The sequence below is a fragment of the Coptis chinensis genome, chromosome 9 (genome assembly GCF_015680905.1).
Source record: "Coptis chinensis isolate HL-2020 chromosome 9, ASM1568090v1, whole genome shotgun sequence".
Classification (NCBI taxonomy): Eukaryota; Viridiplantae; Streptophyta; class Magnoliopsida; order Ranunculales; family Ranunculaceae; genus Coptis; species Coptis chinensis.
Window position 1 is genome coordinate 83,576,237 of NC_141464.1, and position 26,569 is coordinate 83,602,805.

Here is a 26,569-nt window from a genome sequence, read left to right on the forward strand (position 1 = left end):
ATGATTTTATGAGAATGCTTTTTGCAATCTCTTGCTAGTTAATATGATCAAATTTAGCCATCAGAAAATTGTAGTCGGTAAGGAGATATGATCAAGTTCGCAATTTATACATCTAGACAAGTGAAAATTTTATACATGCACTTTTGTATATGGAGTAGTTCTAAGGAGATAACACTTGGAGAGAAGCGCCAAGCCATCCCTCTTATAGATATTTTTTTTTGTGTCCCAGAGATTAACAACACATTTTATGGGGACGCACGTTAATTTTTTATGGCACTACATAAATATATCACTAACTTTAGATTAGAACTACGGAAATAAGTACCTTTCCGATTGCAGAGGGATAGTTCCGACGAGCGGTAGTTTTGCCCTCAGACGGCAACCATAACCAAAGTGAGTGTCTTTATGTTATTCTATTTTTTGGAGGATATGTTTGGCCTGCTAGCTTCTCATAGTTGTACTAAAAAGTTCTTTCAATAATGAAAGGCACCATGCTTCGAATTCGGCTGCCGCTCCAAAGGCATAAGGATCCAGAAAAACTGGTCATCAAAGAGCAGTTATGCTCTACATCAGGAGGAACTGAGATCATTGCCCAGAAGATGGCTGATATTAGTTCCAATTTGACCATAAAACAGCCTTGTCTTGATTCTGGGAGAATTGAAATAGCAGTTCTAGATAGTGTCAAACATGCAGCTGTTGCAAAGTTGAGTACACGTAAAAGCATCACTCCTCAAACAGATGTGCAGTTGAGAGAGATGCTTGACAACTGGGTTCCCTCAGCTGTACAGTTTGAGCAAATGGATGCAGAAAATTTGGAATGGCTCTTTCATCCTTCCAAACATGAAGCTAAAAGATCTAAAGTCAGTGACGGTGCGTCTTGTCGTGAGAACCCTAGCCTTTGGCCAAGGGACTGCTACTTGCCTGAGGTTGATATATATGCGTTACCATACACAGTGCTGTATTGATCTTTTATTATAATCAGCAGCCAAAGGATGTGAGCGCTTCAAAATGATCGAAAGGCTTGCAGGACCACCAGTTTTCTGGTACTTCACATTCCCATTGTGGATGATCGGAGAGTCCCTTTGGTGATAAAATATGAGTGTTGTATATCTGTCCAATTTTTTTGATTCACCAAAGTGCTCAACTATATTCAGGTGATCAATGGGTTATGTCAAAGTTGATTACTGGTGAGAGTTCGATATTATAAGAGGATGTATTGCGATTTGCAAGAAAATGTGGGCGTTAAATGGCAAAATTTAATTCATTCTTTTTCAAAATATAAGATGTCGCCAGTTGCACTGGTGTTATTTTAATCGTTTGTAAAATGAGCCTATGATCATTGCAATCAATTTAAACAAGGTGTTTATTTGGGTAACTAATTTCGATTTAAACAAGGTTTATGAATAGGGCCACGGTATTGGCACCCCAGGGGTGTCAAAATGGTTCTCAAACCCTCAGCCCACCCGCCCCGACCTAACCCATGGGCCGAAAAAGCCCTCAAAATGAGACTTCTACATATTCGTGGGCTGGGCCTATCTGGCCCTCAAGCCTTTGAGGGGAGGGTAAGAGCCTAGACTTTGAAACTTAAGCCTTCCTTTAAGCCCGGCTTTTAATATTTATTACATATATTTTAATAAAATTATTTATTATATATTTCATTTTAGTATTAATATGCTAAAAATCACTTAAAATAACGTTTATCTATTAAGTTTGCCAACTTTATAATTTTATTATAATATTTATATCTTTTATATTTTATGAAATGATTTTAGCTGATCTTAATTGACTAATACAACTTTAACAAGTTTTTTTAGTAGTTTGACGTTTTAATTGTGAAGTACATTCGATTTTATCATTTTTAACTAATGTTTCTAAATTTATTTTGTAAATCAAATGTATAACATAGTATCCGGCCTTCATGTTTGGCTCTCAAGCCCTCTCGAGAGGGTTGAGGGGCGGGTAAAGGTTCAAGATTTAAGTATTGGCCCGACTCGACCCGGCCCTCGAGATAAATGAGGGTAGGACTAGCCCAGCTCTCAAAACATGAGGGCTTTATTGTTTGAGGACTGGGCCAGCCCGGCCCGACCCATTTGACACCACTAGCACCCCATTATAAAATGGGACTATGCTATGGGTGGGGGTTTGGCCCTAACGACCTTGACCTAGCCCTGACCGACCTGATTCTAAGCCCTCATAGAGTTTAGGGTAGGACCAGCCCATGCCTAATGTTTTCTAGGGCAGGACTAGGGCTAAGGTTCTGAAACATAGGCCCGACCCTAATTCAGCCATCATTAAACGCCTAACTAAGCCCTAGTTATAGTTTCACATTTTCACTGTAAATACACATATCATAATTGTCCAACTCTTTGTTAAATATTTTCAATTAAAATAGCATTGTCTTTTGTAATTTATCACTTACACCCAAGGGTACTTCCAATAACTTGTCGTATATAACAAAAACTTATCAAGCTAACAACCATGAAGAACAGTGATGTGCTGATAAAAAAAAAAAAACAATAAGTACTAGCCTAAACTGATGTAGTAAAAAGAAAAAAATATATAGGCGCAACTCTAAAGCCTCTTTAAAGAGGGCTTAGAATAGGGTCAGGGTTTTAGATTTAGACTTGTGACCCGGCCCGACCCAACTCTATGTTGATTTTAAAGCCAGACCGACCCGACTTTAATATCTGAAAAGTTTTAAATGTTTAGAGCTGGACTAACCCGACTTGGCCTATTGCCCACTTCTAAGACTAGCAATCATTTTACTAGTCTCGTTTTACAGGGTGTCAATACCGCCGCCCACCCTTATGATTATGAATATGGCTTCGGGCCTGATTGATACAAAATTTGGTGTACTTTGGGCACTCCAAATTGCAATTCAGAATAGACTTAATCCAGAGTGTTTGAAGTCCAGAGTTCCTTAGTGGACCGGGCCATAGACACACACACGCTTTGAAATAAATGATAACATTATCTCCTCCCAACAAACAAACCGCGGTTTCAGTTTCTTGTCAGATAAAATCATCTTAGGTAGCACGCGGCTAAGAGACACCGACAAGACCCTTTTAGAGTTTAGATAGTAACCTTTCACTGGTTCAATCCCAATTCCCAAGCATTATTAGGTTGCAGTGTTACACACTTTCATGAGCATCAAAAACTCTAGGCTTAAAATCTCTCAGGATGAGTTTTCTTAATAATATATGACAGTGACAAACCCACCAAAAAGTCTATATTGTTGTGGATTTTTGTTAGAGGTCGATAGTTTGATTGGTGTGTATAACAGATGTTTCTTTCCAGCACATAGCTCAATCGATATATATATCTTGAATGTCAATTTCGTTCTTCATAATTTACAAAATCACATTATATTATCGTCTTAACCATATTCCATACGAAGATATTTTAAGGCATAGATGCCTACTCCTATAAAAAGAAAGAAAATGAGTTGCTTTCTTTTAGAGTATTTTTAGGAGTTAAACTAAAAAATCACTAAAATTTTGAACCAAACCAAACACTAAACTAAAAAAAAACACCAACCATATTTAGGAGCAACATCAAATGCGCCATATAGTCTACGCGGTTTTTTCAAAATCGCGCAACTAAAACCTATCTGACAAGTCTAAGCTCACGCAGTTTTGGGAAAACCGCGCGATGTGTCGTACATTAACTTTCTTATTTATTTTATTTCCAAATCTCTCACGCGGTTTTGGCAAAACCACGAACTTAGAAATCCAAGTCCATGCGGTATTAGAAAAACTGCACTGTTTTTTCAAAACCGCGTTAGAAATTTGATATAGCACTAAAATTGGAACCAAATTTTAAGTGATTTGGTGTTTGGTTTGGTGTTTTCATTAACATATGACTTTCCTAAAGATGAAAAAACACTAAATTGTTAATGCTATAAAAGTATAACTCCTAAAAATGCTCTTAAAGCATTTTCTAAAAACATTCCCAATGCAAGTGGATATGGTGGGTTTGTGACTTTATTCATTTCTTTTTTGTTCAAAATCTTTGCCCACTGCAAAAGTGAATATGGTGATGACTATTTTTCCAAGTCAAAACCAAAGTAAAATCTTCAACTCAAACAGTGTTTGAGTTGTGAATTTCGGACGGAATATTGGATTCCGTCTCGTGTGTTTTTTTTTTTCTGGTTTTTTTTTATTAATTTCAGATAAAATATTTCATTCCATCCGGAGTATTTTTTCGATTTTCACTACCAAATAGAATTTAACATTCCATCCAAGATTAATATTCACCTTTACATTGGACAATCTCACTTTATTTTTCACCAATAGGGTGAAAATAAAGAAAAATAAAATACTATCTACATATAGATGAATAATAGTCGACTGTATTGGAAATGCTTTGAAATCATAAAGAAAAAAAAAACAATGGACATATATGTCAGTACTCAGTACACATTTTTTGTGTGTCACAGTACTCAATTTTGACTCCAAAAGTCATCCACAACAAACAATCATTTCTTTGTCCAAAACGTGTCTTCTTCTCTTGTCCTTCACTCCTTCCTTCCACCATCAACACCCAACCCACCAAACTATAACTCATTATTATTAACACTTCCATTTCTCACCCCTCAAACACTCCTACATTCTCTCTCTCTGTCTTAAACTAATTTCTCCTAATTTTAATTTATTTTATTTCCTTAAACCAAAAACCCCAACAAACAAAAATTTCATTTCATTTTCTTGTTTCAAGATCATGCCTTTTTCATGGAAGAAAGAAAATAATAATTCACATTCCAAGAAAAAGTTTACAAGAGTTTCAAGATTTGTAGCTGATATTCGTTCTTCATCTAAACATGGGGAATCATTAGTTGTTCAAACTGGTTTTCCAACTTCTTTAATTGATCTTATTGTAAAGAACCGTGATCGATTGAATAAGAAGAAGACCAGGAAGAACAACAGTCAGAATGAAATTGTTGCTTGTTGTTCAGAGATTGAGGACGGGGAAGATGGGCCAGTTCTTCCTCTTTCGATTCCTCTTGCGCCATTTATATTGAATGCTATTAATAATTTGTTTGGTGATGATAAAAATGAAGATGATTCTGATGAAAGTAGTAAGCAGCAGAGTTTGAATGAAGATAGTTTTGTGGATTTTGACGTTTCGAGTTCCAGTAAATTTTATAAGATATTTATTATGATGTCTGTTGTGTTAGTTCTAGCTCTGGCGACGAAAAGGCTTGTGATTGGGATTACATTGTCGGCTTTTCTACTATTTTTTATTGAATTTTGTTGTAATAATTTGATTTCTTTGTTGAAATCATGCATAAATGGATGTAAGGGGTTCATGGTTTCTATACATTTGGGAAAAGATAAAAACTTGATTGGAGTAGAAGAGAGAGTGGTGAATAATTTTGTTGGTTTTAGAGAAGAATTTGATGATTTGATCAAAAAACAGATTAAAGAAATTGATTCTGAGGAGTTGGGAAAGCATGATAGATTATGTGACCTTTTGGACTGTGAGAGGAAGAGAGAGATTGAGGAAGATGGTGAAGATAATGCTGTTGAGAATGTTGAGAATGTGGAACGTGGTCGTCCGAGGAGAACTCGGAGTGCTAAACTGAGAGCGGCGCAGTTCAAGAAATTCATGGTAAAGAAGTTTGGGTCTGAATCGAAGAAGAAAAGAAAGGGTAAGGAAGGCGAGCTAGATGAAGAAGACAATGACGCCGACAATGAGGATGTTGATGAACAAGAAGTAAAGAAAGTGAAAGCTGCCCAGTTTAAGAAATTCATGGTGAAGAAGTTTGGGGCTGAATCGAAGAAGAAAAGGAAGTCTAAGGAATGTGAGCTAAATTCAAACACATTAGAAAACGAGAATGTAGTAGAGCGTGACATATGGGAAGAAGAGGATAATGAAAACGATGATGAGCAAGAATTAAAGAAAGTGGATCGACCTGATTCTAAAGATCTTTCAGAGGTCCATAGAGAAGTGGGATTTCAAGAAGGTTTAGGGAGAAAGGTAATTTGGAGCTCTAGGAATTTGGTACCTGTTTTGGTGATTCTCTCTGGACTTGTTTGTGGTCGAGCTTTGGCACTTGGGCTAAGCGTAGCATGGTTAGTGCTGCGAAACCTGCACAAAGTGGTAAAGATTTACCTGAAGAGATGAGAAAGATTAACACTTTACCTCCAGGCTGCAAGAGCAAAACACAGTTGAAAAACCCTGTAAGAGAAATGTTTGTATTTATTCTGTTGTTTGGGTTTTGTAAAGTTATCATGCAACCAAGTTGTATTCTTAAAGATCAGTCTCAATACAGATTCAACCTTGTGTTGACACTTGACACAATGTACTCTTATTAATTTACAGATAGATATGTTAACTTTTACTAAATTTGGCTTTCCATCTTGTCATTTGGATGCAATTCTTGTATGTGTTATGAGAAAAAACATACTTCCTTGCTATGAGTGTATCTTTGTATTTATGTCATGCGCAATTGCTCATCCCCAAAACGAGACTATTGGTGAAGTCTTATTTTTACCATCTATTGTGAGTTCTGAGGTATGGTCAGGTAGCTGTGAAACTGAGAATTGCATCTATGTTGAACTCGTGTGGCCTTTCTGTCAAGTCAGTATGCTTCATCCTTCCTATCTTTAATGGTTCTCTTGTTGGCTTTGGAGATAGCTGGCCTTGATCTCATGTGTATGAACTATAAAGCTAAGCTTTTGCTTCGACAAAACTGATGCCTACCTCTTTTCTCTTGTCCAAGTTCTTCATGAATTTCCTCATCTCCGTAACTTTGTCCCATTGACCTGCTGAAGCATAAAAATTCGATAGCAAGATGTAAACCTCGTGACTGCAAGGTTTTAAGTTGATCAGCTTTGTCGCTACTTGTTCCCCAAGATCAATACGAGAGTAGCTTATGGTAGCGCTAAGTAGAGTCTTGTAGGCTACAAGTCTTTCCTCAGTTGGCATACTTTCAATGAATTTCTCTGCCTGGACTAACAAACCAGCCCTGCTGAAGAGATCAACTAGGCAACCAAAGTGCTCAATGGTTGGTTGAATCTTATAGAAGCCAACCATCCTACCAAACAGAATGCACCCTTCCTCAACCAATCCTGACCGACTACACGCCATCAGAACAGAGACAAATGTAGCTTCATTCAGTTTTATCGATTCATTTTCCATGTTCTTGAACAAACTTAAAGCTTCCTTCCCATGACCGTAACCTGCAAGTCCTGTAATAGCTGCAGTCCACGCAAAACATCTTTGTGTTCCATTTTGTAGAAAGCGAGCAGAGCCTCTTCCAAACTCCCACACTTCGCATACATGTTAATCAAAGCCGTTCCTACAAAAACATCTTGTTTTATACTTCTTTGGAGAATGTAGCGGTGAACAAGCCTACCAAGTTGCAAGTCTGATAAGCTCGCACAAGCTGAAAGCACACTGACTATAGTGTTCTCATCTGGACTCGCCATATCTTTGTCCATTTCTTTGAAAAGTTCTAGAGCCTCCTTTGGGCGACTTACCTTCACGTACCCGTTAATCATTGAATTCCATGCAGCACTATCTTTAACAACCAACTCATTAAAGATTTTGCGAGCTTCGTCTACTAATCCCAATTCAACAAAACCATTGATCACAATAGTATGTGAAACGACATCTCTTTCTCCAGCCATTTCATGAAATACTTGAGAAGCTGAATCAATTTCACCACCTTTAGCATACATACTCAATAGTGCATTCCTCAAATTTAAACCACATCCAACCCCTACTTTTATAACATAACCATGTATTCCTCTACCATACTCCATCCCACCAATATGCACGCAAGCTGAAAATAAAATCACCAATGTGATATTATCAGCTCTAACTCCACTAAAAACCATTTCCTTGAACAGAACCAATGCTTCATGTCCTACATCAGGAACTGCGCTATAAGTTGCTATAACAGAATTCCAACTTGCCAAGTCTTTCTCCGGCATTCCATCGAAGCACTGTCGGGCATCCTTAACGTGTCCACTAGACCCATAAAAATGAATCAAAGAGTTCGAAATATAAGTGTCATGTTCAAGGCCTATTTTTGTGACATGGGCATGTATTTCTTTGCCCTTTGCAAGGGCACATAAGTGAGTACATGCCTTGAAAAGGGAAGGGTATGTATGATTATCTGGGATAATAAAGTTATTTTTTACATAGGAGTTATAAATGAGAATGGTATTGATGGGGCAAGAACTCTTGGAATAGGACCTAAGAATATAGTTCCATGTGAGGGTGTTCTTAACTAGACCAGTTGTTATGGTCTGGGCTAAAATTTGAGCAAGGTGTTTAATATTGTGGGATGAATGTTTAATCAATGGCAAGAGATTGTGCAAGGGGTTACTCATGATCATATCATGTGTACAAACTATTTAGTTTTGGGTCTGCTTTGTTGAGATCATCAGATATTCAGATTCCTAAAGTGTTGTATTTTTGTTGTACAAAATGTCTGTTGTGCTAGTGTTTTAGTTTAGTGTATTGATGTCTGAGGCACTGACACTTGGGGGCTCAACTCACTCATATCATGTGTACAAAATATCCAAGAATGTGAAAGTGAACTGAGTGTCACCTTTACATTTCAGAATAGCATAATAGCATTCTTTTTTTCCCCCATTTTTCTATGTACTAGATTGATTCACGCACAACCATAGAAGGATTCGTGCGTTTTGCTTAAAGCATAGATATACAATATCGTCAATTGACTAAAAAGCAAGAGGTACAATAATTAATACAATAACTTTGCTCAAAGCATAGAAATGCAATATTATCAACTAAAAAATAAAAGATACAATAATAAAAAAATGGATGAAGAGATTTAGAATTATATTAAAAAAATACTATTTCACTGTTGTGGGAGTGTAATTGAGGGTCGCTATCTTTATAATAGTTTAAATATAAATCTATTCTACAACGAAATTAGTTTTGTGCACATGGCAAATTTAGATTGTTGAGTGAAATGGAACCCATGAAATTGACCAATTTATTTTTTTATTAAAAAAAAACTGCAAAACTACCAAAACTTCCCCGTAATTGACACTATTTACAGAAATGCCACCATGATAGATACAACACCACTAGCTCAAAAAGTTATGTACCATACTTCTATTTTCCTCAAATTGAATCAGAATATAAACTTTTTCTAAATGCATTACTCAATGTTCCTTGAAAGTAACTCATTTTTGTTCTATTTCCATTTTTATAGTAAGAAACTAAGAATCAGAATATAAACTTTTTGTAAATGCATTACTCAATGTTCCTGAAAGTATCTCATTTTTGTTCTATTTCCATTTTTTTAGTCACTTCTAATAAACAACTGTCAATTATATTGAAAGGAACTTGTTTACAAAATGGAATGTTATATGTCACATTAAGGGGCAGCATCTTTTTTCTATTATATGTAAAGTAACATGACAATGTCTAGCTGGCAAGCTGGCAAAAAAATAATATAAACGGCTGAGATTGGTTTTCTATCTGTCGTCCATCATTTATTTAATATATATAATATATAATATAATAATATATATAATCTCCGTCACTCACTCTCCTCCTCCCCTTTTTATTTTCTTTGTTTCTTTCTTCACATTTGAGTCATTTCAAAAAAAAAAAGAAAAGAAAAAGGAGAGCTACTTAAAAAATTCGTTGGTGTTGAATTTTATTGGGTGCTTCTCTCCTTTAGATCGGCCTGGCATTTTTCCACAGGTTAGGCTTTATTTAGATCTGGGCTTTTTTTTGGTTTTTTTTGCATGTATATTGGTTATGTATGAAAAGTTTTATAAGTTTTGAGAGTGATTCATGGAAAAGGACATTTATTTATTTATTAACAAGGGAAATGAAATGTTAGAAAAGTCAATTTATTTGACTTGGCAATGTATGTACATGCAAGAAATGGAAAAATTGGATTGCCCATTATAATGGGAATGAAATTGAGCTGAATTTTAATGCATGGATTTAGTTTGGTTGATTTGGTGCATGTGAATGAATAGAGGGGTTGTATATTTGTTATGAGGCGAACATAAAAAACGACAATCAGTATTCTATGCCATCTGTAGTCATAGCTAGTAAATTCGTGGACGGGCAAAAATTCTGTACGAAAATTATTCGTCAAAAATCTGAAAATTTGGATTCTAATTCGTTAAAAAATTCGGCCGAAAAAAATGTCAAACATATAATTCGTGTTTTATACGGGTATAATATATTTTGTTGCATTATAAGTTTAGAAAGTAATATTTTGCCCAAATTGTAGTGTGTTTTTTTCATTTAAAAAATACGGACCTTATTATTCGGCAATTATAAGCCTGGATTATAGAATTCGAGTATTAATCCTTAGGTTTGAATCGTTCGTCTTATTATTCGTATTATACGGTAAAACGTGTATAAAACGGAGTATTACTAGCTATGTTTGTAGTTGTGCCTTCTTTATGTGTTGCGGAGTTCATTATCTTTTTTCGTTTTCTTTGTATCTACTTATCTTGTTTTTATTTTGGACCTAACCAACTTGTATATATATATTATGATTGTCCAGTTGCATGATAAGGGGATAAGATGGTTGCACAGGCATATATTGTTGATCTCAATAAACCACTTGTCTACCAGGTTAGATTTCATTGTTTTTTCTGGAAGTCCTATATGTGCCATTACAATCTGCTTGTTCCATTTTGCTTGTGGAATTTATTTTTATTTTCATGTTAAACTTTAGATATGATGCCACCAAAAATAGTTCACTGTACAATACAAAGGCTTTGTTCAGTGAAAGTGCAGTCCAGATTGAAAGGTCTGAACAGCTTCTATGCTAAATGCTAAGTGCCTACCAAGAACAGAGACCCAGTAAGTCAAGAAGGGGAAGGCACCGTGTGTCTTTTTCCACCGCATATTGGCCTAGGTGGTCTCTAGATTTCACATTCAAGTCATTATGTCCTTCATAGCCTAGACTGAATATTCAGTCACATCGTACGCCAAGTCTTTCGAGTTAACTTCTCAACTCTGTTGGTAAATGAGCACCAAATCACACCGGCTCTGTTCACCATGCTAAAGTTCTTAATTTTATATACACTTCATTCAAAGTTACAAAGATTTCATTCTGTTCATTTGTTTCACAAGAAGCATGCAGAAGCATCTTTCAAAGGTGTTGAACATCTGTGAATTAGCATTAGGTATGCCACTATTTTCAAAGGTCAATAAATGCCATTCTTCAACCTATAAACAAGGAAGCACTGACATGGACACAAGCTTTGTGCGGAAATATTGAAAAATTAGGATCACGGGTACTCGAGAATACACCAATGAAATAGTATATTACTTTGCTTTTGATAGTACATATAAAGAAGAGAAATTTTCTTGTTGGGGATTTGGGTCTGTTCCTTGTCGTAAATAAGGATTATACATTGATATGAACCGTGGGATCTTATTCATCTAACCTGTTCGTAGGTCGGCTATCTGGGAGAAGCTTACCAGGAATGGGTTCATCAGCCTATTGTCAGCAGGGAAGGGCCAAGGTTTTTTACCAGTGATTTCTGGGAGGTACCAATTTGTTCCTCTCCTTGTGCATATCCATATTTCAAGTGCATAATCATCATTTTCCTGACTCGTTGACATTGTAAACAAAACAGTTCTTGACCCGTACAGTCTGGTGGGCTATTCCAGTCATTTGGCTACCAGTTGTATGTTGGGCTGTGTTCAAATCCTTCCAAATGGGACGTACGGTTCCCGAGTTAGTCTTGTTGGTTGCTGGAGGGATACTTATATGGACATTGTTGGAATATTGTGTGCACCGCTTCCTTTTCCATATTGAGACGACGAGCTACTGGTTCGTTAATTTATTGCTGTGTCTGCATAATCTCATTCCTTTTAAATATAGCTTTATCTTGAATTAATATGAATTGTTGTATACCTGTATTGACTAAACTAATGGCAACTTGCTGCAGGGGAAATACCATTCATTATCTTCTTCATGGTTGCCATCATAAGCATCCCATGGATGGATTGCGCCTCGTTTTCCCTCCTACAGCAACGGCTATTCTTTTATATCCAGTTAGTTTTCCTACTATCATGGAAATAGTGTTTTTAGTGTTTTTTTTTATTATTATGGAAAAGTTACTAGTCAATGCCAGTGTTTTAAAAAAAAAAACTCATAAGAGACATGAGGCTTAAGCCTCAATTATATATATATATAAGAAAAAATAGCTGTGAATTCAGAACAATGAGAAACAAGATAAAATTACTATAGCATACTACTAAAATGCAAATACTTAAGTACTTAACTAGTGAAAACAAGTCTCAAACATAGACATAGTTACAGGTCACTAGACAGTAGACACTCACTGACTCACATAGACACATCGACTTAAAGACGCTCACTGATTGACACATAGCTTTTTATGTTGAAAACATTGCAAGAGAGAAAATGGGGGTTTGATGATGGAGTTTGCTGACTTCTAACAGAATAAGGTGTTTGGATGCTCACATAACATTACATAGATTACATAGTCTTTAAAGAGCTTATTAGAGGCTAAGTTGTCAAAACAGTGAAAAAATGAAAGAAAGTAGAAAAAAATGGTTTGGCTGGGGTAAAACCCTAATTCCAGTGAGGCTGAGCCTTACTAAGCCTCAAGACGTATTCCTCAAAGTGCACGCCTCACACCATTGAGGTGTAGCCTCAAAGTATATGTGTATAAAGTCTTAAGGCTTAACCCTCATGGCACAAGTGTGCCTTGAGGCCTATGCCCCAATGTGTTTTCTTTAACCTTGGTCATTCTGCTCTTTAAAAGTGAGGAAGACTTCATGACTGCTTCCTCTCAATATAAAACCTCTCATACATTACTGAGTATCGATGTCTGATTCATCAGTATCTAATCACATCTTGTTTCTAATACTTTCTCACAGATTTTACTGTGATATACATATTATTGCCTTGATTCATTGCATCTTCTAATTCATTTTGCTCTGTCTGCTAGTTTTGGAACCTGGTCAAGCTCATATCGACTCCTACCACTACGCCTGCTTTGGTTGGAGGTGGCTTATTGGGCTATGTTATATATGATTGCACCCACTACTACCTGCACCATGGGCAGCCTTCAAATGATGTACATAAACACCTGAAGGTGAGATAAGGAAATAGAGTTATTCTTCAAAACCCTTCAGTGAAATTATAGCAAGAGTTAGTTCTCTCTGTCTTGCTGTCTCTCTCTTCTATTTTTATTTTTTTTTTTTATTATCAGTTTTTCTATATGTAATCAGCAAGAATAGATGATTCATTGGATGAATAGGGTCTTCCCTGAAAGAGACTACATGATGTAGATTACTGCAACATGGATTTTGGTCTCTCGTTCGATTTAAAGCGTGCCTTGGATATTTTGTTCTCGTTTGACAGATAAAATAGCATATTTTACCTAGAGAAAAGCAAAAGGATGAAGGAATATTACAATAATATTATAAAATATGAAATATATAAATAAAAATAAGGGTTAATGAGTATTACCACCCCCCAAATACACAAAATAAAAAACACGGTAAACCCAATTTGACTTTTTCTTGTGTGTATTTGGGGGTGGGGGACCATAATTTCCCATCTAGTTAACGAAAAATAAACGAATGTTAATAAGAGATATAGATGAACACTACTAACAGAATGTTAATTTTCACGTATTTTGCAGAGATATCACTTGAATCATCACTTCAGAATTCAGGACAAGGGCTTTGGCATCACATCTGCACTGTGGGACAGGGTCTTTGGAACGCTTCCCCCATCAAAACCTTATGAGAAAATCAGTCAATCTAAAGGCAGCTGAAGACTACTTGACAAAAAGTTGTTAAAGATTTTTCGGTTTCTTTGTTTGAGTCAAAGGACCCTAGCTTACTGTGGAATGTGTTGCATACTTGCATGTCATTAATCAATGTGGTTCGGTAGTAAGCTTGGGAGGACAAGTAGCAGGGTACTTCATGCATTCATTATTTATTCTAGCTATATTAACTTATTTTTTCAGCCTCTCCCAGTTTCAGGATGTTGTTGGGTGTTAGGTTTTCTTTTTATGTTTCAATCAGTGTGAATGCCATAAGGTTTGTTGGTCATTTTGATTCGATGGTAATTGGAGACTCAGTTTCTCTTGTAGCAGTTCCTCTCTGGTTCAACAAGTTGTTGAGTTGTGAATATACCAAGGTGAAACTTATTGATGATTTTTAAATCATGAAATGGTTTGGGTACTTGGATCAAATCCTGCAGCTGTCCATATAAGAGCTCATATCTAATTGCTATGAATAATTCCTGTGAGAAGTTAACATGTTATGAGTGAAATACAGTAACGGTGCATACTAAGAATGCGTTTAACTAATTTTAGCTTAGTCTTCAGTCTTCACAAGGAAATGCAGTACAGGAGTGGACAAGGTACACTATTCTACAGCCCAGGCAAGGGCGACTCTTAAAAGTGAACAGTATGATGTGTACGTTATTCCATGGGAGATGTTGTTACTTATTTGCTAGTTTGTCCAGTTGTAACTTGTAAGTTCACTAGCAGTTCGAAATATCCAAATATTTCCCTATGATCAAGTTCTATATAATAGAGAGTTAGATTGCTAAAAGTTACGTACTTCACTCAAATGAGGTAATGCAAAGAAGAACGCCAGTTTCTTCCACCTTATACAAATGACTGAAAGAAATCCTAGTGAACAACATACTCGTACAAATTTCATTTTGCTATGTAGTCTTTATTGTTGAAAATTTGTTTTGAATAGAAAAAAGTACTAATATCAATTGCCAACTAGTTTGGCTCCTTGCATGACAACTTCACAACATAAATGTGTTACTGAACTATGAAAACTTGCGAACATAAAGTTCATCTCCTTAATTCAATTAAGGTACCCCTCTAAGATCATAAAGAGTTACTAATGCATCCATGTAAATCATATAAATCAGTAATAATATAAAACCATACGTTCTTAAAATAGATCAAACAATTTGAAGGTCTTAAATATCCTTAACAAATCAGTTGACAGGAGTTGAAACATCATTGCCTAAATCAGAAGCAAACTACTATGAGCTCCTACTTAAAACCTAACACGACAGTAAATTAAATATTGTCTAAAACCATAAACAAAGGACTAAATCTTTGTAACTTGAAGTCCTAAACAACGCACTCGAACACTTGACTTTTAATAAGCCAATCAGCCATACTCTGATATGCTTTTTCTGTCAAGTGAACTCCATCCCAATTTATATATTGATCTGGATCAGAACATGCTAAAACTCCTTCCATCCCGCACATACTCATCAAACTAAAGTTGTAGTCACCTCCAGTTCCGCAACATACTTTAAGAATAGACTTTGTTTCAAATCCTAAAATTCAGAAAAAGAAACGAAGTTAATATTAGAATTAATTCATTAGTACTTGACATTGCTTCAGACATATTCAGTGTATAAACTTACCAAGTTGTGGAGCATTGGTAAGAACCCATTCAACAACTTGATAGTAATCAGCATACAATATTGCCACATTAGGGTACTCTAACCTTAACTGTTGCAAGGCATTTTGTAGATGCTGATTGTGATACATGGCAAAAGTGTTAAGACCCTTCAAACAACCTTTGTCATCGTAAGAAGTTGAATCGTTGTTTTTAAAGAGCGTAAGGTACATAGGTGAGCATCCAATTGGAAAATTCCCAGGAACAACTAATCGAGTGGCTCCAAGGTCAATCAATTTCTGCATCCAAAGACCCAATATCAAAGCAATTTCAGTTAGTCTTTTGCATGCTAGCTTAAATTAATTATAATGTAGTAAATCAGCAATACATAATGGCATATATCTCCAAACAATATTATTGATATATATAACTAAATCTTACCTTGGCAACGTCTCTGATGTTGTTAACCACAAGAGGCACTAAAGCAGTGGCATCCTCGATGCTTTTACCTTGTAAAAGGCATAGTTGTAATCATTACCTCCAGTTTAGCCCACCATGAAGAGAGACCTTTGGAGTATGTTATATACATCGCAATCTACAAATAACCAATAAAATAAATAAATTAGTTATGAGACTGTACAAGTATTCAAAGTTGATATAAAATTCAATAGTATGATAAATCTCATTACTTTTAGCAGTCTCACAGAGGTTCTGGTAATGGGCCAAGAACCAATCCAGTTGAACAAGAAGAGAGCTATTGGTGACCGGTGAAAGAATTCCGTTCTGAAGCAAGACTGAAGTGTTAAGTGCTGTTGATCCTGCTACCGCAAAATTCACTCCATTACTGAATGAAACACCAGGTTTCAAGTACGGATTCGGCGTAGATAAACCAAGTGCTTGGGCTGCAAAATCATCAAATTAATATACATGGTTTTAATTTGCACACGATAATGACTAAACTCTATCTACAATATAAAGTGCCCAATGATATATCAACAAACGTCCAGTTTTGAATTCTTTTGCTTGGCTCGTAATTAAAAAACAGACCCACTTTATATTATGACAAAAGTATACGGTGCCTTTATACTCTATAGCTAGCCGTCTTATTTTTTTTTCCATAATAATTATTAACAACGCATATTATTTTTTCTTTGTGTGTGTGTTTTGGACGACAACAGTCAACATATTCACCACGTACGCATGGCAGTTCACAAACCCAAGAGTATACATGCATGCATGCAACATGTTAAAAAGGAAATTTTAAATAAACATAAACTTACCAACAAAATCAATCATAAGACGACCATTGGAGCATCGACCAGTGGGTTCACCAATAAGTTTCTGACCATAAGGGTTGTGAGCGCAAGGAGAGCGTGGACCAGCAGGCTCACGGATCTGATTTCCAGTATCTGAAATTGAGTCGCCAAACTGAAAAATCCCATCGTAGGTGCATCTCTGTGGCTGTGGTCTATGGCCATGTGGTCTTGATATGTGGGTACGTGGATATCTAGCTAAATCTATCTGGTCTTCGGCATCACATTGAAGAAGGGCAATAAAAAAACTTGACAGAACCAAAAAGAGAACTAAACTTGTCTTCGCCATAATTGAACTAAGATTTAATATGGGTATGGTAGAGGGTGAAGCTTGTATTTATAGACATAAGGGGTGTCCTAGTTTTAACAGGATTATACACTCATTAAAATTCGTTGTTTAACAGGATTATACACTCATTAAAATTCGTTGTCCTGATGATGCTCGAATTCTCCCTAGATGACAATTAGGATTTAAAACTTCTACTTGGAGTAGTCGAGTGGAATATTCCAAGTAGATAATTTGAACTTTTGGGTCCAACGTGATAGACCAATTTTCAATTTTGTGACTGTTTTTCATCTCCACGACTCTAAAATCTAAATGGTTACCCACTTTGCCGAATATTATGAAGTAGAGAGAAAATCTGTGCCTGAAATGTCCATTTTAGTTCTACCGTGTAAAAGTCTTAAAAGCAGGAAATGACACTACAACAAAAAACTACTACATAATGTTTGAAGTAAAATACGCGATAAAAATTAAGTGTCCTAAACCATTATAATTTTATTGATAAGTACAGAATAATAGAGACGTAACCAACATTTATGAACCAGTTTACAAATTAATGACCTCCACTGATTCAATTGTAACTATTCTCAAGGAGTTTCAAGAACTTTTTGCTGCTCGTTAAATTTGATTGTGAGGTACTTATGGGTAAGAGGATATGGTTTCTGTTGCTAATAACGTGAACTTGATTGTGAATTTGAGTGTGATGTATTTACTTGAGGTTTACCTGAGATAAAAAAAAATGAGCGGAGCTAGTAATGTAAATACTAAATAGTGCTAAAGACTTGATGGATGACGCACATTGTAAAAGTGTGTTTTGGTCGTGACCTTACGAATCTAGATGACCGGGGAAGATGATGTTATAACTAAATTCGAATGATCGAATTGGTTACGTATCTAGTTCTCTGGCAAACTGGAATTAAGTTAGCAGACGTAGTTCATATTGGAATTGAGTGATTAAACTAAAGATGGAGAATGTGAGCATGGAGCTCTCCTCCTTTTCCTAGCCTCCTCCTTTTGCTTTTGTAGTAGTATTTGACTCTTCCTTTTCCTCAGGTCAGGTCCTCTTAATTATTAGATTTCAATGAGCTTAAATGAGTGCATAACTGATGTTATAGAATTGCTGTTTTTACTTCTCTGAGCGTTATAAGACCTGGCTGAGGTCTTGGTATAAGCATAGTTCGGGATTTCGGAATTCTCGGAATTCCGATAAATCCAAAAACCGAAATCCATTAAATTTCGACTCTATTATATTCGGAATTTCGAATTCTTTTGAAATTTCATATATTTCGACTCTATATTCGGAATTCCGGAGTTTCGTTCGGAATTATGAACTATGGGTATAAGTGACCTGGTTGAGGTCTTGGTATAATCGACCTGGCTGGGGTCTTGGTATAATTCTGTGATGAGTTGCGCTGGACACGTGTATTGTTGTTTTTTAGTACTGTTCATTTTTTGCTGTCAGAGAAGAGGGTGTGCACGCACTCTTCTACAATAAGCCTGGCATACCCACAATACTAGAAGTTGAAGTTGAAAAAGTAGAGGGCGCTCGCGCTCTACTATGCCTTGCCCAAGGCGCACACGCGCCCCACCGAATTCACAGAGTCTTCGATTGTTTTCGGTCTAGTACAAATTTGCCCAAATTTGTTGCTGTTTGATTGTCCAAATTTGCCGCGGTAAATATTTCATTTCTTCATTTTTTGTGTTTTAAAAATATTTAAGATGTGTTTGTTTACTGGCAAACCTGAGAAAATTTGAGATTTGTCAGTGTTTTCTCACTAATTAATGTATTTTAAGGAGCTTAACAAAAGGTTTTGTTTGCTGGAATCCAGAAACAAGCATATATGGAAACAAGTGACTTCCCAAAATTGGGGCAGGGGTTCCTCCGTTGTTTCCAGAAATACATTTTACTTAGGAGCACCAGCAGTTGTAAAAAGAGTTGGTCATTTAACTAGGCACTGAAAGTATTGTCCACATTCACTAGAGAACACAAACATCCTCCTTTTTCTCGACCTCACTCAATGCTGGATTGCTTCTAAAAAAAATAAATTGTGAAGAAATTAATTTTCAAATAAGTAAGGAGATGGACTCAGACAATGCAGGTTTTCCAATTCAAATTTCAACATAATAGCCTCATTTCTTTGGGCTCTACAAATTAGCGACATTTCCATAAGCCAAAAGGATAGACAAACAGCCATTCTACGATTACCCTTTTCAACATAATCAAGAACCCGTGAATCCTTCATGGCATCGATGCTTGATCTTAGTTGAGGCCTCATGAACCCAAAGATATTAGAATAGGAAACGAGGGAAATGAAGTAGTCAAGCAAATTAATATAAGGTTCAAAATATGACTAACGGACTAACCAACTTAAACTTCTTTAGGGCTATCTTGCACTTTCGGTTTATCTTTGGAGCCGGAGGAAGAAGCTGATATACCCCTCCTGGGTACTTGCATATGTCTCGCAATCTACAAATAACCAATAAAAGAAATAAATTAGTTATGGGACTGTGAAAGTATTCAAAGTTCATATAAAATTCAATAGTATGATAAATCTCATTACTTTAAGAAGTCTCACAGAGGTTCTGGTAATGGGCCAAGAACCAATCCAGTTGAACAAGAAGAGAGCTATTGGTGACAGGTGAAAGAATTCCGTTCTGAAGCAAGACTGAAGTGTTAAGTGCTGTTGATCCTGCTACCGCAAAATTCACTCCATGATTGAATGAAACACCAGGTTTCAACAGGGGCGGCTCAAGGCAATCGGGGGCCTAAGCAAAGTTCCAATAAAATTGTTACATCTTATAGATCGATATGATTTGTTTACGTTATTTCATATGAATGCAAATGCTTAGTTTATTTAACAAAAAATTTAAAAGATAACAATTATTGTAAAAATTGATCATAACATTTTCTTTTTTTCTTTCTTGAATAGTCTCCCCCACAAACATTTTTTTATAACAAAAAATTTAGAAGGTACCAATTATTGTAAAAATTGATCCTAACATTTTTTTTTCTTGAATAGTCTCCCTACAAACATTTTTTTTTATAACAAGAAATTTAAAAGATAACAATTATTGTCAAAATTGATCCTAACATTTTCTTTATTCTTTCTTGAATAGTCTCCCCCACAAACATTTTTTTTTATAACAAAAAATTTAGAAGATAACAATTATTGTAAAAATTGATCCTAACATTTTCTTTTTTCCTTCTTGAATAGTCTCCCCCACAAAATTTTTTTTTTATAACAAAAAATTTAGAAGATAACAATTATTGTAAAAATTGATCCTAACATTTTATTTTTTCTTTCTTGAATAATCTCTCCCTCAAACATTTTTTTGTATAACAAAGAAATTTAAAATATAACAATTATTGTCACAATTGATCTTAACATTTTCTTTATTCTTTCTTGAATAGTCTCTCCACAAACTTTTTTTTTAATTGAATTTTATTGATAAAAAGAACAGAAATACAAAATGAAGTAGAAACATAGGAGTGTTGTTAAGGAGATCTTCACATACAGAGAGATCTAAGACAAAACACTATAAATACATGAGGAATAGTGGAAGAATAAAAAAATGTCCTACACCTATAACATTGTAGAAGATCATGGCCAAACAACAATGTCACAAACTTGAAATTTCAATATATTTATTTAATAAAAAATTACACAAGATAGAGAGAGAATTCTACACCAAATTAAACAATATAAAAAAACCAAATAAGACAAAATAATGATAGAAATAATATTGAAATGCTGGCTTCAATTTGATAAATTGTCATAGGGTGTTGAAGAAGTTTAATTAGTTAGGGAGGCGTGCCTGTTTATTTATTGGAGAAGGCAAAAACGCTAGGGAAACGAAGAGGTTTAATGCAATTTTCTAATTTCCAATTTTTCAATGTAAAATCGTTTATCTAACGGATTAAAATAAATGAAAAACAAATAGTGAGCTTTTTTTTCACAATAAAACAATAATAGACTTAGAACTGTAGGTGGGTTAGGATATATTGGGCCCTTTGGACAGCGGGCCCTAAGCGGCTGCTTATTTTGCTATAGGGTGGAACCGGCCCTGGGTTTCAAGTACGGATTCGGCGTAGGTAAACCAAGTGCTTGGGCTGCAAAATCATCAAATTAATATACATGGTCGTAATTAAAAAACAGACCCACTTTCTTATAATTATGATTATGAAAAGGTTACGTTACCTTACTATATTATGACAAAAGTATACTGTGCCTTTATACTCTTATTTTTTCTTCCATAATAATTATTAACAACGCATATTATTTTTTCTGTGTGTGTGTGTTTTGGACGACAACCGTCAACATATTCACCACGTACGCATGGCAGTTCACAAACCCAAGAGTATACATGCATGCAACATGTTAAAAAGGAAATTTTAAATAAACATACACTTACCAATAAAATCAATCATAAGACGACCATTGGAGCATCGACCCGGTGGGTTCACCAATAAGTTTCGACCATAAGGGTTGTGGCGCGCAAGGAGAGCGTGGACCCGGCCGAGGCTCACGGATCTGATTTCCAATTATCTGAAATTGAGTCGCCAAACTGAAAAATCCCATCGTAGGTGCATGTCTATGGCTGTGGTCTATGTGCATGTGGTCTTGATATGTGGGTACGTGGATATCTAGCTAAATCTATCTGGTCTTCGGCATCACATTGAAGAAGGGCAATAAAAAAACTTGACAGAACCAAAAAGAGAACTAAACTTGTCTTTGCCATAGTTGAACTAAGATTTAACATTGGTACATACGGTAGAGGGTGAAGCTTGTATTTATATAGACATAAGGGCAGGGGCGGCTCAAGGCAATCGGGGGCCCTAAGCAAAGTTCCAATAAAATTGTTACATCTTATAGATCGATATGATTTGTTTACGTTATTTCATATGAATGCAAATGCTTAGTTTATTTAACAAAAAATTTAAAAGATAACAATTATTGTAAAATTGATCATAACATTTTTTTTTTTTTTCTTTCTTGAATAGTCTCCCCACAAACATTTTTATAACAAAAATTTAGAAGGTACCAATTATTGTAAAAATTGATCCTAACATTTTTTTTTTCTTTCTTGAATAGTCTCCCTACAAACATTTTTTTTTATAACAAGAAATTTAAAAGATAACAATTATTGTCAAAATTGATCCTAACATTTTCTTTATTCTTTCTTGAATAGTCTCCCCCACAAACATTTTTTTTTTATAACAAAAAATTTAGAAGATAACAATTATTGTAAAAATTGATCCTAACATTTTCTTTTTTCCTTCTTGAATAGTCTCCCCCACAATTTTTTTTTTTTATAACAAAAAATTTAGAAGATAACAATTATTGTAAAAATTGATCCTAACATTTTATTTTTTCTTTCTTGAATAATCTCCCCCTCAAACATTTTTTTTTTATAACAAAGAAATTTAAAATATAACAATTATTGTCACAATTGATCTTAACATTTTCTTTATTCTTTCTTGAATAGTCTCTCCACAAACTTTTTTTTTAATTGAATTTTATTGATAAAAAGAACAGAAATACAAAATGAAGTAGAAACATAGGAGTGTTGTTAAGGAGATCTTCACATACAGAGAGATCTAAGACAAAACACTATAAATACATGAGGAATAGTGGAAGAATAAAAAAATGTCCTACACCTATAACATTGTAGAAGATCATGGCCAAACAACAATGTCACAAACTTGAAATTTCAATATATTTATTTAATAAAAAATTACACAAGATAGAGAGAGAATTCTACACCAAATTAAACAATATAAAAAAACCAAATAAGACAAAATAATGATAGAAATAATATTGAAATGCTGGCTTCAATTTGATAAAAATTGTCATAGGGTGTTGAAGAAGTTTAATTAGTTAGGGAGGCGTGCCTGTTTATTTATTGGAGAAGGCAAAAACGCTAGGGAAACGAAGAGGTTTAATGCAATTTTCTAATTTCCAATTTTTCAATGTAAAATCGTTTATCTAACGGATTAAAATAAATGAAAAACAAATAGTGAGCTTTTTTTTCACAATAAAACAATAATAGACTTAGAACTGTAGGTGGGTTAGGATATATTGGGCCCTTTGGACAGCGGGCCCTAAGCGGCTGCTTATTTTGCTATAGGGTGGAACCGGCCCTGCATAAGGGTGTCCTAGTTTTAACAGGATTATACCCTCATTAAAATTCGTTGTCCTGATGATGCTCGAATTCTCCCTAGATGACAATTAGGATTTAAAACTTCTACTTAGAGTGGTCGAGGGGAATATTCCAGTAGATAATTTGGACTTTTGGGTCCAAACGTGATAGACCAATTTTCAATGTTGTGATTGTCTTTCATCTCTACGACTCTAAAATCTAAATTTTCCCCACTTTGCCGAATAATATGAAGTAGAGAGAAAATCTGTGCCTGAAATGTCCATTTTTAGTTCTACCGTGTAAAAGTCTTAAAAGCAGGAAATGACACTACAACAAAAGTACTACATAATGTTAGAAGTAAAATACGCGATAAAAATTAAGTGTCCTAAACCATTATAATTTTATTGATAAGTACAGAATAATAGAGACGTAACCAACATTTATGAACCAGTTTACAAATTAATGACCTCCACTGATCCAATTGTAACTATTCTCAAGGAGTTTCAAGAACTTTTTGCTGCTCGTTAAATTTGATTGTGGTACTTATGGGTAAGAGGATATGGTTTCTGTTGCTAATAACGTGAACTTGATTGTGAATTTGAGTGTGATGTATTTACTTGAGGTTTACCTGATATATATACTGATAAAAAAATGAGCGGAGCTAGTAATGTAAATACTAAATAGTGCTAAAGACTTGATGGATGATGCACATTGTAAAGGTGTGTTTTGGTCACGACTTTACGACTCTAGATGATTGGGGAAGATGATGTTATAACTAAATTCGAATGATCGAATTGCTTACGTATCCAGTTCTCCGGTGAACTGGAATCAAGTTAGCAGACGTAGTTCATATTGGAATTGAGTGATTGAACTAAAGATGGAGAGAATGTGAGCATGGAGCTCTCCTCCTTTTCCTAGCCTCCTCCTTTTGCTTTTGTAGTAGTATTTGACTCTTCCTTTTCCTCTGTGTCAGGTCAGGTCCTCTTAATTATTAGATTTCAATGAGCTTAAATGAGTGAATGACTGATGTTATAGAATTGCTGTTTTTCCTTCTTTGAGCATTACAAGACCTGGCTGAGGTCTTGGTATAAGTGACCTGGTTGAGGTCTTGGCATAATCGACCTGGCTGGGGTCTTGGTATAATTCTGTTATGAGTTGCGCTGGACACGTGTATTGTTGTTTTTTAGTACTGTTCATTTTTTGCTGTCAGAGAAGAGGGTGTGCACGCACTCTTCTACAGCCAAGCCCAAGGGGCGCACGCGCCCACAATACTAGAAGTTGAAGTTGGAAAAGTAGAGGCGATACCATTTACTACTATCCTTGCCCAAGACGCGTTCCAATCGAATTCACAGAGTCTTCGATCGATCGTTTTCGGTCCAGTACAAAAAGAAAAGTATTTTTTTCTAAAAACTTAACCTTTCTTTGTGAGAGAATTTTTTTTCTAAGTGGGAAAAACTGTGAGAGAACTAAACCAAGAAGAAAAGAGAGTGAATATTCTTTGTGAGCGTGAGTGATACATTCTAAGTGAGTGTTGAGTGCTCCTCTTTGTAATTTTGTATCTAGTACATCTAATCTATCAAAGGCTCGCTGTGTGGACGTAGGCAAATTGTCGAACCACTTAAAACTTGGTCTTGTGTGAGTATATATGCTTTTATCTTCTCTATGTACTTTATATGCTTGTTAGTTAATATTAAGAAGTGATGGGATAGTACTTGGAGGGTGTTGAAGTCTTGTTTATAGAGAATGATCAATCCTTGTGTAGGGTTGTGCTTTTATCTTCTCTATTTACTTTATATGTTTGTTAGTTGATATTGAGAAGTGATGGGATAGTACTTGGAGTGTGTTGAAGTATTGTCTAGAGAGAATGATCAATCCTTGTGTAGGGTTGATCTATTTGTAGTGGATAATGTTGTTTCCGCAGTTGTTTATCCACACATGTATAATATACATTGGCTGTGTATATTAGTCCCTCACACAGCCCTCTCATTAGGTTGTTCTTATTATGTAGGACAATCTAATGAGAAATTAATACCACACGTGGGAAGCACAAGGGGTAATGACTGAAGATGCAAATGATGTTGTTTTGACAAGTATTGAATTGACCCTAGAAGTGTGAGTCCTTAATTAATTAGTAAGAAGATTGTAGCTCAAGAAAGCATTTTGATTTCTGCACTAAATTGATACTATAGAAGTATAGGTTCTCAATTAGTGAGAAAGTTGTAGCTCGAGAGAGCCTTGGAACTTGAGTGAGCGTCCTGCACCGAGTTGATCCTAGAAGTATATATATATATATATATATAGGTCCTCAACTGGTGGGAAGTTGGTAACTCTAGGGAGTGTTTGAACTCGAGTGAGCATGCTGCTCTAGTGAGCGTTTGAGCTCGAGTGAGCATCCTGATTTGGAGATCACAGTTGATAGCTAGCCTTGAATTGGCGTGACTATAGGTAGCTCCAGTTTATTTTTGAAGTTTAATTGACCTTAGTTCGGAGATGGTTGTGGCTAGCCTCCAGTTTGGAGCTTGATTAACCTGCACTAGATCAGACTAATACCAAAAAGGAATTAGAACAAAATAAATGGCAATTTCGTCAATAAATTGAGCATTGAGTTCAAAAGGTCTGGGTTGTATTTGTGCAGATGGCGATAGCTAGCCCCAGTTCAGAGTGTAATCGACCTGTAACAGTTTAGCTACACCATGAAAAAAATAGTAGTAGTCACGAATTGGGGAGATGTACCAAAATGAAATTGGTACTGTCGGAGTACATAGATATCAATCATAGTTATTGCATCCAAACTCGATGTAATGTGAATTGTGCATTCTCTGTTATGTATGTGCCTTAACTAAGCTTTTCCAACAATAATGTCAAGCTCAGAAGGAACGTTTGTTATCCCTTAATGGTATGTATTCAATGCGAGCTGGTAATTGCGGCTGAGCTATTGAAATTCGTCGTCCTTTTTGTTGGCAAACCTGGTCATGAGTTTAGACATGCAGCCTATGGGTTAGATGGGTAATAAGAAAACCTTATGGGCTAGATGGGTGAAGCAGAATCTTATAAAGTGAAAGGACTTCTGGCATATGACAATTCCTACTGATTCCTCCTGTAGCTGGCGAGGTATTCTAAAGAACATGAAGGAAGGAAAGGAGATTGTGATGCATCAAATAGGTAATGGGTTAACCACAAGGTTTTGGCTCGATCCTTGGTATCCAGCTGGGATACTTAAAGCTTTCTTCCTGCAAGCTTTCTTGTATAGGTCTACATGCAATCTGAACTCTACAGTAGCGCAAGTCATTGAGAATGGAGAGTGGCAGTTGCCGCATCATATCAAAGTGCATCTTCCTGACATCATTTTACAAATAGAGGAAGTGGTGGAAATCACAGGAGGAGAAGACAACGTACATAATATGGTCGGTCTAAACACGAGGGGCCCCAAGATTATAATATGAAGGAC

At 35.6% G+C, this 26,569-nt stretch overlaps 4 protein-coding genes and 1 pseudogene across 4 annotated transcripts in view; 3 read left to right on the plus strand and 2 right to left on the minus strand.

Annotated features, from left to right (window-relative positions):
• Window positions 1–1,282, plus strand: part of LOC147478876 (uncharacterized) — a 33,893-nt gene extending 32,611 nt beyond the window's left edge. The window contains exon 3 of the mRNA XM_086582613.1: window positions 487–1,282. Within this exon, the coding sequence (XP_086438739.1) occupies window positions 487–965 (479 nt within the window). The 3' untranslated portion in view covers window positions 966–1,282. The remainder of the gene's footprint in view (window positions 1–486) is intronic.
• A 3,229-nt stretch (window positions 1,283–4,511) lies between these two features.
• Window positions 4,512–6,293, plus strand: LOC147478881 (ethylene-responsive nuclear protein / ethylene-regulated nuclear protein (ERT2)). The gene has a single exon (XM_086584323.1). The coding sequence runs from the start codon at window positions 4,720–4,722 to the stop codon at window positions 6,124–6,126; it is 1,407 nt and encodes a 468-aa protein (XP_086440449.1). The 5' UTR covers window positions 4,512–4,719; the 3' UTR covers window positions 6,127–6,293.
• An 864-nt stretch (window positions 6,294–7,157) lies between these two features.
• Window positions 7,158–7,940, minus strand: LOC147478882 (pentatricopeptide repeat-containing protein At2g22410, mitochondrial pseudogene; annotated as a pseudogene).
• A 1,606-nt stretch (window positions 7,941–9,546) lies between these two features.
• LOC147478883 (dihydroceramide fatty acyl 2-hydroxylase FAH2-like) lies at window positions 9,547–14,190 on the plus strand. The gene is made up of 7 exons (XM_086584004.1): window positions 9,547–9,693; window positions 10,517–10,587; window positions 11,419–11,511; window positions 11,601–11,797; window positions 11,916–12,021; window positions 12,945–13,091; window positions 13,644–14,190. The coding sequence occupies exons 2-7, from the start codon at window positions 10,537–10,539 to the stop codon at window positions 13,776–13,778; spliced, it is 729 nt and encodes a 242-aa protein (XP_086440130.1). The 5' UTR covers window positions 9,547–9,693; window positions 10,517–10,536; the 3' UTR covers window positions 13,779–14,190.
• A 740-nt stretch (window positions 14,191–14,930) lies between these two features.
• On the minus strand, window positions 14,931–16,986 carry LOC147478884 (acetylajmalan esterase 1-like). Its single transcript, XM_086586303.1, has 5 exons — window positions 16,665–16,986; window positions 16,074–16,286; window positions 15,826–15,893; window positions 15,410–15,683; window positions 14,931–15,319 (listed from the first exon to the last, which is right to left on the minus strand). The coding sequence occupies exons 1-5, from the start codon at window positions 16,984–16,986 to the stop codon at window positions 15,108–15,110; spliced, it is 1,089 nt and encodes a 362-aa protein (XP_086442429.1). The 3' UTR covers window positions 14,931–15,107.
• Between the last annotated feature and the right edge of the window lie 9,583 nt (window positions 16,987–26,569).

Excerpts from the sequence above, each read along its gene's own strand:
- LOC147478884 (XM_086586303.1), bottom strand. The coding sequence starts at position 16,986 with ATGGCGAAGACAAGTTTAGTTCTCTTTTTGGTTCTGTCAAGTTTTTTT. Across the intron at positions 15,894-16,073 it reads CCTCTGTGAGACTGCTAAAA|GTAAAAGCATCGAGGATGCC; the intron begins GTAATGAGATTT and ends GCCTTTTACAAG. Across the intron at positions 15,320-15,409 it reads TACCAATGCTCCACAACTTG|GATTTGAAACAAAGTCTATT; the intron begins GTAAGTTTATAC and ends TCTGAATTTTAG.
- LOC147478881 (XM_086584323.1), top strand. The coding sequence starts at position 4,720 with ATGCCTTTTTCATGGAAGAAAGAAAATAATAATTCACATTCCAAGAAA.
- LOC147478883 (XM_086584004.1), top strand. The coding sequence starts at position 10,537 with ATGGTTGCACAGGCATATATTGTTGATCTCAATAAACCACTTGTCTAC. Across the intron at positions 10,588-11,418 it reads ATAAACCACTTGTCTACCAG|GTCGGCTATCTGGGAGAAGC; the intron begins GTTAGATTTCAT and ends ACCTGTTCGTAG. Across the intron at positions 12,022-12,944 it reads CGGCTATTCTTTTATATCCA|TTTTGGAACCTGGTCAAGCT; the intron begins GTTAGTTTTCCT and ends TCTGTCTGCTAG.